Source organism: Triticum aestivum, chromosome 4B, assembly GCF_018294505.1.
Source record: "Triticum aestivum cultivar Chinese Spring chromosome 4B, IWGSC CS RefSeq v2.1, whole genome shotgun sequence".
Taxonomy (NCBI): domain Eukaryota; kingdom Viridiplantae; phylum Streptophyta; class Magnoliopsida; order Poales; family Poaceae; genus Triticum; species Triticum aestivum.
The window spans coordinates 31,713,654-31,725,328 of NC_057804.1; the positions used below are offsets into that span (position 1 = coordinate 31,713,654).

Consider the following 11,675-nt stretch of genomic DNA (forward strand, 5'->3'; position numbering starts at 1 on the left):
GCCACTATGGGCACCTGCCACGTGTCACCAGTTCTCCCTCGCAGCTGGCCGACCCGAGACCGCGAGGAGAGTCGGTCACGGGCTCACGGCTCCCGCCCGTCGTCCCCTTTCCCGGCGAGTCGTGACAAGCGAAAAAGGAGGAAGAGAGAAGAGAAGAGAAGAGAAGCGCCCAAGTACGGTACCCACCCTACCCAACCGCCGAGCAGCAACCCAGCCAGCAGTTCATTACCCCACTCCTCCTCCTCCTCCTCCTCTTGCTCGCCGCATTTAAACCTCTTCACCCACCTCCGCCCCACCCCCCCTAATAAACCGCGCCCGTTCGTCCCCAGCTGCGCGGCGCGGCGCAGCAATTTTACAAAGCACGCGGATTAATTAAACCTAACACGCGCACGCGCATCCGCCCCGCCCCTCCTCCCCCGCCGGCCAGCGCGGCAGGCGCGGCGGATCCGGCCCCGCCGCCCGCCACATGCACCCATTCTGCTGCGTGCCCCCCGTGCCCGTCTCCCCCGCCTCCTCCGCCGCCGCGGCCGCGGCGGCGGCGCCCCCCGCCGTGGCGGGCCTCCCTCCCGCCATGCCGCCGCCGCCGCCACCGCCGCCCCAGCCCGCTCGCTGCTGCAGCAGCAGCTCAGCAGCCGGCGGCGAGCGGCGGGCGCGCGTGGGCGTTGGCGGGGGCCCCTCCTCGCCGCCTGACGGGGTGAGGCTGAACGAGATCGTCGGCGGCGGCATCTCGGGGGTCCTCTACAAGTGGGTCAACTACGGCCGCGGGTGGCGGCCGCGCTGGTTCGCGCTCAGCGACGGCGTGCTCTCCTACTACAAGATCCACGGGCCCGACCGCATCGACCTCTCCCGCGACACCGACCGCGGCGCCAAGGTCATCGGCGAGGACTCGCTCCGCCGCCTCGCGCGCCCCTCCGCCACCCCCGCCCCCTCCTCCTCCTCCTCCGCCGCGCCCCACTCCAACGGCCACCACCACCACCACCACCACCACCACACGCCCCGCAAGCCCCTCGGCGAAATCCACCTCAAGGTCACTCGCCCGCTCGATGCTCCGATCGATTCGCTCCTCTGATCCGCAGATCCATTTCCCTCTGTTTCTGACGCTGAAACGAAATCGGTGGTTGGCGTGCAGGTGTCGACCGTCAGAGAGAGCAGATCGGACGACAGGCGGTTCTCCGTCTTCTCGGGGACCAAGCGGCTGCACCTGCGGGCCGAGACGAGGGAGGACAGGGCCGCGTGGCTCGAGGCGCTGCGCGCCACCAAGGAGATGTTCCCGAGGATGTCCACCAGCGAGATGGTCGGGCCGGGGGACACCGCGGCGGCCGCGGCGGTCTCCACCGAGCGCCTCAAGAAGCGCCTGCAGCAGGAAGGGGTCAGCGATGCCGCCGTTGCTGACAGCGAGAGGATCGTGCGGGAGGAGTTCGAGGCGCTGCACAAGCAGCTTGTGCTCCTCAAGCAGAAGCAGGCGCTGCTCCTTGACACGCTCCGCCATCTAGAGGTATTCACATTTATCCGACCTTGCTTCGAGCTGAGCTTGATTGTGCATGGGAGTAGGAAATTTTGGTTTCCACTGCATGGTGTGATATTGTGCCATTCTCTACATCTACATGGTTTAATTAATGAAGAAACAAGTACAGAGCTACCGACGTACATTGACGCACAGAAGAATTTTGCCGTTCTGCGTACACCGATTGACATGAGTGTACACCGAAACCGATTTTGAATATTAGATGTCACCATGGGTCGTGCTGTACTTACATTTCTGCCGCTGTTGTTTTATTGAGTTTGTACTTGCATTTCTTTGAAATCTTCTGCCACTGCTGTTTTATTGAGTTTGTCAGATGCTGCAGTCTGTTCAATAGATCCGTATCAGGTGGAAACCTAAATTGAGTGTTAAGTTCCTGGAAGGTGGGAACTATGTGCTGAGGTTTTGGTAAATTGTGAAGAAACCTGTAGATGTTGGTGAAGGGGTATTCTGCAGACAAACCATTATTCATGCATGTTTATCCTTTTTTGTGTATTTCAAATGTGTCCCTCCTGAGAATTTTGAAAACTAGAATATGTTTTGGCACTTTATTTCGGTTTCCACCTTATATATTCCTTTAAGGTTACGTCGTGTTGAAGCATACACATACCATGTGCATGCACACACGGGAGTGCCCCCTAGCACACATGTTTTTGGAGGAATCAGTGAGAATCAAAGGCAGATGGGATCATGGGAATGGAGAACAGGCGAAAGTAATGCTGTAGTGAGAACAGTCTCAATAGAATTGGTGCTGCATTGGATTAGAATTCAGTGATAATATATTTTCAACCATAACCATGCCAATCACCAGTGTTTAGTTTTCTTTGCATTTATGTAAATGTTGCACTTCGCACCAGGCGACATCTCGTTGCGATCTCTTCTTGACCTCTTAACAGATGAAAACAGTAGGTTCTGGTCCGGTTGGGTTGAGACCTGCTGCAATGTGGAATGGTGTTAGGTGCAAAGATATCCAATCCTTACAGTTTTGTGCAACTTGGGTTAAATTAGGCCGGGAACATGTGCAATTTTACTCAATATTAAATGTATTAAAGTTTTCTAGATGGCTTGTTGCTGTGGTTGGATGTGCTCTGCTGCTCATATGTGCATTTCTGCATGTATTTATTTTATTGCGATTTAGCAAGATCAACTTTCATTGTGCGACTCCCTCTGGCTCCTTCACATGTTAGACCCCAAGTACATGTTAAAAATCATATGTCAGACAATGATGAACATGAGATACCTCCTACAGTGGACATGAGTAGGGAGTCAGTCAGGCTGGTTAGAAAATTAAGGACTTATGCTAGAAAAACAATCCATTGTTGTTGTTGTTGCTGCAGAAAGAATGGAATATAGCTAGCTCTGATTATCTATTGTTCTCCTTTGTTTGTGTTACATGTAAAACATTTTTGCCATTTGATACATCAGACATTCTAAGCTTTCTTTCCCTTGACACTCTTCCAACGCATTGATTTGTAAGATTATGTATTCTGATGTTTCCCTTTGTAATTTTAGATACATCAATGAATTTCATATTATCAATGTTCTCATCTTACATTGTTCCTGATTGCAATTTTATATATTCTGATGTTTCCTATATAATTTTAGATCTATTCGAAATTTATTGTATCGATGTTCTCATTTGACAATGTATTCTGTTTTGTTGCCTTGCTGTAGACAGAAAAGGTCGATTTGGAGAATACCCTTGTTGATGAGAGCCAAAGACAGTCGAAAGAGTATGGATCTGCTTCCAGACCAAGGAATGAGAAGCTTAGTGGTATGACAAATTGACAGTTAATGTAAATCTTACTGCTACACATGCTATTGCTATATGTGCGTTCTGAACTATCTTCTGATAATTTGTTGGTAAAATTATCGACCATTATGATTCATCCCTGCTTTTACGAAGGAAATTTTTTATTTATGCTGGTGAATAACTCCACACACATATACCATCTAAAATAGCTGTAACTCTAGAATGTCAGGCAAAATTGTGGTGGTTTGGTTCAAAATGAGCATTGCTGATTGGTTGACCAAAGTGTAACCAAACTATATACATGCATGAGCAAATGGACATCATATTTACTAGGGCTGTGTTCGGTTCACGGGATAGCTTTGAGTGGCTATGGGTATCCCAAATGGTTAGAGATAGCCATCTATCTTTTGGTTCGAGGGACGAGGAGTGGATAGGTTGACCATTTAATCAGCATGGACTGTTTGAAAACTGTTTGATATGTGATAACCATTTTTTAGTTGTAAAATAGTAACTTGTACTTCCGTTAGCAACATTTTTGGAGATCAGTCTAGATCTTTTCCCTCTCCCTTTTCCTTCATGATTTCTTCATTTGCTGTTCTTAGATATCAATTTTCCGAGGTCTTGAATGCACATATTGCGTTTCTCTTTTATGGAGTCCTTGGTGTTCCTTCCAAACTCTCTTTGGATTATATCATGAATGTCAATTTAATATTTGATTTACTTTTGTCGACAACTTAAATTATCATTCCTCTTTTTTCAGAAGGAAGTGGTAGCGAATCTGATGATTACAATGAACCACAAGATCCTGCTGAAGAGGAGACTGACGATGAAGAGAACATATATTTTGATACAACTGATTTCCTTTCATCTAGTTCTTTTAAAAGCAGTGGATCTGATTTCCAAAGATCTGAAGCTGGTTCAGATGATGAGGATGACTACCCGATGGATGGAATTGATCCTTCTATGAAGTCTGTTGGAATTAATTATCCGTATGTGAGAAGGCGTAAGAAGCTACCAGATCCAGTTGAGAAAGAGAAGGGTGTTAGTTTGTGGTCAATGATCAAGGACAACATAGGAAAGGATCTTACCAAAGTCTGTCTGCCTGTTTACTTCAATGAACCTCTTTCATCATTACAAAAATGTTTCGAGGATCTCGAGTATTCCTACCTTATTGATCGTGCATATGAATGGGGCAAAAGGGTATGTCTTCTTCCTCACTATTCTCAGCATGTCAAGGGAAGTGCGTGACTTTCCCTTTCATACCAAAACTTAAGTAGCTTAACCTGAAACTTAAGTAGCTTAGAGGTGGTTCCTTTCGATTTTGCGCTGTGTCATCTACTCCTCTCCAGGTTATCGTTATCTCCTGCGTTGCAGTTGTAGCATATATCCAATCTTAGTTTTGGTTAGTACCAAAGAGGATATCAATGTACTTATGTGATTACTCCTGTTATTGTCCTGCATATTACACCTTTGTGGAATGTCTTCCATTTTGCTCTAAACTCATTCGAGTGCATTCTAAATCCGCCTCTAACACTTCTTGGTGTCATTATGTTTAACCTCTCCACCATTTTGTTTCTTTGCAAAGATGTCAGAACTTTTCTGTGTGCATGTTATCTGTAGTAGTGGCAAGAACTAACTTGTGATTGAACATGTTTATTTGCTTATTTCTATCGTGAGATGAACCACATTTATGCATCTTACATCTCTATGTTGAATACTCAGGGGGATAGTCTGATGAGGATTCTAAGCGTTGCAGCATTTGCTGTTTCTGGTTATGCCTCTACGGATGGAAGGAGCTGTAAGCCCTTCAACCCTCTTCTTGGAGAGACCTATGAAGCAGATTATCCAGACAAAGGTCTTCGTTTTTTCTCAGAAAAGGTATGTTTATGAACCTTTAGAATCCAGTAATATGAATAACAGGTTCTTACTGTTGGTTAGCCTAGTCCACTGTTCATTCTCGCAACTTATTTCTTACATTCTACTAGTGAGTTTGTGTACCGTAACACCTTAAACTTCACCATGAACTAGTTTGAATCTTCTTTCAGAACAGCCTGCTGCAATACTGCTGCAGTACTCCATGTAGTCGTTACTTCCAATTTTCTACTCCTTACCTATTGAATCACCAAATAGCCTTTCTTTTGTAGACTAACAGATACTCGAGGCCCCTACAGATTTTCTTCAAGTTTAGTTTATTTGCTTCTGCATGCTGATTTATATAAAAATATTCAATACCACTTGCCAGGTCAGTCATCATCCAATGGTTGTTGCATGCCACTGTGAGGGAAATGGCTGGAGGTTTTGGGCAGATAGCAACCTGAAGAGCAAGTTCTGGGGTCGCTCCATTCAACTTGATCCTGTTGGTGTGTTAACACTGGAGTTTGATGATGGTGAAGTTTTCCAGTGGAGCAAGGTATTATTACCTATTTACCAAGAAATGGTTAACTCTGTGAAATGATTAACTGAAAATATGCTATCACAGGTGACGACTTCCATTTACAATCTCATATTGGGTAAACTGTATTGTGATCACTATGGTACTATGCGCATTCAAGGTAATCGTGAATATTCATGTAAGCTGAAGTTCAAGGAGCAGTCAATTATTGATCGCAATCCTCATCAGGTATATAATAAATTGCCTGTATACTAGATGTATTTTGTATGCTTGTTCTTCTGATTTCTCCTTTTACTTCGTAACTTTGCAGTTTGTTTGTCACTAAGATGATGCTTTTCCATGCATATTAGTTATAGCAAGTGATGCATCTGTGCCCTTTTGGCAAACATACTTTTAACAATTTATATAGGTTCGTACGAAAGCATAATGGGTTCACCTTTTAACAATGTGTATCGATTTCCTTCGAAAAATAGTGGGTGTTCAATGTGATGTTTCTCAAAGTTAGGGGCACCCAGGAATTTTAGAATCTAACTTGAAAATGATACTCCCTCCGTCCCAAATAAGTGACTCAACTTTATACTAGCCTTAGCACAAAGTAAGTATAAAGTTGAGTCACTTATTTTGGGATGGAGGGAGTATGAGATAAGTCTTGAGCCTTATGCTATTATTTTGAAAAAAGGCAATATTGCGCACAAAAAAATTAAATAGTATTTTGGCTCAGAAATCAACTATTGAATTCAAAGGACCATTTTGACCCTATAGTGCTCCGAGTAGTTTGATCATATCCCAACTTCTACCTTTTGGGCAGTGAAGCCTCATACAGAGGGTGGGCTTTTATCTAGAAATAGGGCTGAAATGTTATTTGTACCAGCTGAATAAAACAGTGAGAATTGGAAGCATAAATCTCATTGACTGCCAATCCAGAAATGTTCTGACTCATCCTACCAGCCAAATGTAGGACACTGCATTTCCCCTCGCCATTTCCATCCTTAATTTGACCTGCCAAACACCAACTGAAGGAAGAACACTCCTGCAGAACTGCTGTTAGCTTTGTCGAGTTGTGGAGCCTGAGAGGTGTTGCTTATATCAAGGATATCGAAGCGCATTACCATTCATTGATCATTTGGTAGCTTGTTTTTCCTTGTTCGTAATTTAATCTGTCAGAAATAATTTTCCATCTATTTAAGATGGCATCCATCAGGTGGAGAATGAATAATGTGAACATGACAAATTAATTGCTTCAGCTGAAAAAAACTCTTATCACACGGCTTTTTAGATGACCAGTTATAGGTCGTCTTTGAATTTCTTTATTCATTCTCCAGACTATTATATTTTCTCTCTTTATTTGTGTGAGTTCCTTAACTTTCCGATAGTGCAAACATCTTAGTCTAACTTAGCATAGTTGTACTGATTTATGTGCAGGTCCAAGGTGTTATTCAGGACCGAAGTGGTCGAACTGTTGCTACGCTCTTTGGTAAATGGGATGAAAGCATGCATTACGTGATGGGTGATTGCTTTGGAAAAGGCAAGGGATCTGAGAATTTTTCAGAGGCCCATTTGTTGTGGAAAAGGAGTAAACCACCAAAGTTTCCCACTCGATACAATTTCACTAGCTTTGCGATCACATTAAATGAACTTACCCCTGGATTGAAGGTGAGTGTGTCAGCTTCGCAGCAAGCTTCACTTTAACATCGTACTGATATATGTGTGGACTCACACTAATGATTGATTATTGAATACACCCAACCTATATGCAGGAAAAACTGCCACCAACAGACTCAAGATTGCGACCGGACCAGAGGTGCCTAGAGAATGGCGAATATGAAAGAGCAAATGCTGAGAAGTTGAGGCTTGAGCAGAGACAACGGCAGGTTAGTCAACTTAACCCTTCATTATTTTCATTAACTCTATACCTTGCTTACATTTGATTTGTCTCTAATAAACTTTTGGATTGGCTGCATTAGATACCACCTCTGGTCGATTCACATGCTTGTAAGCGCAATACAATATCTATTAAAATGAACCATGGCCTGATGTGTCAAACATGCTTGTAAGCGCAATACAATATCTATTAAATTGAACCATGGCCTGACGTTGCGAGGTCTGAATGAGACTACCAGTATGTCATATGGCTGCGAATATAAACTTACATACAGTTACCTAGTGAGATCGAAATAAACCTACGCCTTGTTGTGCACAGAACTCTGGGCTGTTAGGTCCTGGCTGGGTTTTGCCACCTGTTTCATACTCTACAATAAATTCAAAGCATTCCCTTGGCAACAGCAGGCCAGATGCTGTTTCACTCTCTGTTATGCTACCATGCATTAAATAAGTTTGGTTTATGCACCCCAGTATTTTTTATTCCCTCTGTATCAAAATATAAGTCACTGTTATATTTTGATGCGGAGGGAGTATTTAATAAGTTTGTTCTGTATTCAATAATTTTGTCAACAACAACAACAACAAAGCCTTTAGTCCCAAACAAGTTGGGGTAGGCTAGAGGTGAAACCCATAAGATCTCGCAACCAACTCATGGCTCTGGCACATGGATAGCAAGCTTCCACACACCCCTGTCCATAGCTAGCTCTTTGTCGATACTCCAATCCTTCAGGTCTCTCTTAACGGACTCCTCCCATGTCAAAATCGGTCGACCCCGCCCTCTCTTGACATTCTCCGCACGCTTTAGCCGTCCGCTATGCACTGGAGCTTCTGGAGGCCTGCGCTGAATATGCCCAAACCATCTCAAACGATGTTGGACAAGCTTCTCCTCAATTGGTGCTACCCCAACTCTATCTCGTATATCATCATTCCGGACTCGATCCTTCCTCGTGTGGCCACACATCCATCTCAACATACGCATCTCCGCCACACCTAACTGTTGAACATGTCGCCTTTTAGTCGGCCAACACTCCGCGCCATACAACATTGCGGGTCGAACCGCCGTCCTGTAGAACTTGCCTTTTAGCTTTTGTGGCACTCTCTTGTCACAGAGAATGCCAGAAGCTTGGCGCCACTTCATCCATCCGGCTTTGATTCGATGGTTCACATCTTCATCAATACCCCCATCCTCCTGCAACATTGACCCCAAATACCGAAAGGTGTCCTTCCGAGGTACCACCTGGCCATCAAGGCTAACCTCCTCCTCCTCACAGCTAGTAGTACTGAAACCGCACATCATGTACTCGGTTTTAGTTCCACTAAGCCTAAACCCTTTCGATTCCAAGGTTTGTCTCCATAACTCTAACTTCCTATTTACCCCCGTCTGACTATCGTCAACTAGCACCACATCATCCGCAAAGAGCATACACCATGGGATATCTCCTTGTATACCCCTTGTGACCTCATCCATCACCAAAGCAAAAAGATAAGGGCTCAAAGCTGACCCCTGATGCAGTCCTATCTTAATCGGGAAGTCATCAGTGTCGACATCACTTGTTCGAACACTTGTCACAACATTATTGTACATGTCCTTGATGAGGGTAATGTACTTTGCTGGGACTTTGTGTTTCTCCAAGGCCCACCACATGACATTCCGCGGTATCTTATCATAGGCCTTCTCCAAGTCAATGAACACCATATGCAAGTCCTTCTTATGCTCCCTATATCTCTCCATAAGTTGTCGTACCAAGAAAATGGCTTCCATGGTCGACCTCCCAGGCATGAAACCAAACTGATTTTTGGTCACGCTTGTCATTCTTCTTAAGCGGTGCTCAATGACTCTCTCCCATAGCTTCATTGTATGGCTCATCAGCTTAATTCCACGGTAATTAGTACAACTCTGAACATCCCCCTTGTTCTTGAAGATTGGTACTAATATACTCCGTCTCCATTCTTCTGGCATCTTGTTTGCCCGAAAAATGAGGTTGAAAAGCTTGGTTAGCCATACTATCGCTATGTCCCCGAGACCTTTCCACACCTCAATGGGGATACAATCAGGGCCCATCGCCTTGCCTCCTTTCATCCTTTTTAAAGCCTCCTTCACCTCAGACTCCTGGATGCGCCGCACAAAACGCATGCTGGTCTCATCAAAGGAGTCATTCAGTTCAATGGTAGAACTCTCATTCTCCCCATTGAACAGCTTGTCGAAGTACTCCCGCCATCTATGCTTAATCTCTTCGTCCTTCACCAAGAGTTGGCCTGCTCCGTCCTTGATGCATTTGACTTGGCCAATATCCCTCGTCTTCCTCTCCCGGATCTTAGCCATCTTATAGATGTCCCTTTCACCTTCCTTCGTGCCTAACCGTTGGTAGAGGTCCTCATATGCCCGACCCCTTGCTTCACCAACAGCTTGCTTTGCGGCCTTCTTCGCCATCTTGTACTTCTCTATGTTGTCTGCACTCCTATCCAGGTATAGGCGTCTGAAGCAATCTTTCTTCTCTTTAAGCGCCTTCTGGACATCATCATTCCACCACCAGGTATCCTTATCTTCGCTTCTCCTTCCCCTGGACACTCCAAACTCCTCCGAGGCCACCTTACGAATGCAAGTCGCCATCTTCATCCACACATTGTCCGCATCCCCTCCTTCCTCCCAAGGGCCCTCCTTAAATACCCTCTCCTTGAACACCTGAGCTACCTCCCCCTTGAGCTTCCACCACTTCGTTCTAGCGACCTTGGCACGCTTATCCCGCTGGACACGAATCCGAAAGCGGAAGTCAGCAACCACCAGCTTATGCTGGGGTACAACACTCTCCCCAGGTATCACCTTACAGTCTAGGCACGCACGCCTATTGTATTCAATAATTTTGTAGTGAACCCTTTTTTTGAGTGGAACAATTGTATTCTGATGTGCCAGCTATCTGTAAAATGAGCATCACATTGGTGAAGAAAAATCAAAAGACATGAACTAGGCACAAACAACCGTAGTATAATGTGACTTGATAAGTTTGATTTATTCACTTGAATAATTTTGGATTTAATATGCTCCGTTTGATCATTCATTGATTTTGGAGTGGTATAACTCTGATACACCATACTGGACTAATACAGATTTGAAAATAACAATCACGTCAAGTCATTTGGATTATTCATATGATAATAGGCTTGAAAAGTTCTTACTGAATCATGATAAGAGACATGATATGGTACCCAACTATACTGCAGGCACGAAAGATGCAGGAGAGTGGGTGGAAACCTAGGTGGTTTGCGAAGGATAAAGGTAGCGACACATACCGCTACCTCGGTGGCTACTGGGAATCCAGAGAAAAGAGCAACTGGGAAGGCTGCCCTGACATTTTCGGACAACTTCCAAACGATCTAATGATCACTGACTAGGTTCAAGTAGGTTACAGGTCTTCTGGTTCTCTGTTTTTCTTCTTGTTTCTGGATCCGTTGGCTCCATTTTTAGTGGTTTATACTAGAGCAATTAAACGCCTTTCCACCTGTAAGCAAAGGCTGCCCTTCAGATACATTGTTTTAACGTACATAATAAGAGTGTCGTTTGTCCAAAAGGTCTCTCTGAATCAAATGTTTTTCTTGTGTGGATTTCACTCTGCACAAGTTCAGAGTGTGTGTCATATAGGCCATTTGTGTATATTTGAATATGTAACGTGCATTGAAGCGCCAAAGAGTATTAAAGCATGCATACTGATGGTGTGCCATCTATCTATGGCATCGAGATGCAGTTTCATTTTGCCCCTGAAGTCTATTCGTTGACTTATCATCTTGGTTTCATTTCCCTTTTGTTTGCTGGTGTATCTGTCTTGCTTAGCAGTTACTAGCACTCGACAAAACAACATTCACCTTCAAAACATTTTCTTCCTTTCGGGATGGATCATACAGTACATGTTTGCCCCTGAAGTATGTGCCGTATTTCTTCACGATGTTTGCCAGCCGACTTCTGCGCAACTGCAACTGTTACAGGGTTTTGGAAGTTGGCTTAGCCGAATCAGCCAGGCGCTCTTCTCCGATGATTGATCGATAGCTACTGTAAAGATCCGAAAATTGTTTTTGGAGGCTGACCTCCATTGAGGCCTTCAAATACAAAATTCAAAATTTATGAGAATTCATAT

The 11,675-nt window shown here is 44.6% G+C and overlaps 1 protein-coding gene across 2 annotated transcripts; it reads left to right on the forward strand.

Moving 5' to 3' along the window:
• Nucleotides 1-288: 288 nt before the first annotated feature.
• LOC123090816 (oxysterol-binding protein-related protein 1C) lies at nucleotides 289-11,306 on the forward strand. 2 transcript variants are annotated; one of them, XM_044512159.1, is made up of 10 exons: nucleotides 302-1,027; nucleotides 1,130-1,495; nucleotides 3,197-3,296; nucleotides 4,036-4,475; nucleotides 4,998-5,153; nucleotides 5,518-5,685; nucleotides 5,755-5,895; nucleotides 7,090-7,320; nucleotides 7,425-7,538; nucleotides 10,768-11,306. In XM_044512159.1, exons 1-10 carry the CDS (start codon nucleotides 467-469, stop codon nucleotides 10,936-10,938), a joined length of 2,448 nt encoding a protein of 815 aa, XP_044368094.1. In that variant the 5' UTR covers nucleotides 302-466; the 3' UTR covers nucleotides 10,939-11,306. The 2 variants fall into 2 exon arrangements, with proteins under 2 accessions (XP_044368095.1, XP_044368094.1); XM_044512160.1 differs by lacking the exons at nucleotides 7,425-7,538; nucleotides 10,768-11,306 and having other exon boundaries at nucleotides 289-1,027; nucleotides 7,070-7,321.
• Nucleotides 11,307-11,675: the final 369 nt, after the last annotated feature.

Coding starts and splice junctions, on each gene's coding strand:
- LOC123090816 (XM_044512159.1), top strand. CDS start 467: ATGCACCCATTCTGCTGCGTGCCCCCCGTGCCCGTCTCCCCCGCCTCC. Junction 3,297..4,035: donor AAGGAATGAGAAGCTTAGTG/GTATGACAAATT, acceptor CTCTTTTTTCAG/AAGGAAGTGGTAGCGAATCT. Junction 5,686..5,754: donor AAGTTTTCCAGTGGAGCAAG/GTATTATTACCT, acceptor ATGCTATCACAG/GTGACGACTTCCATTTACAA.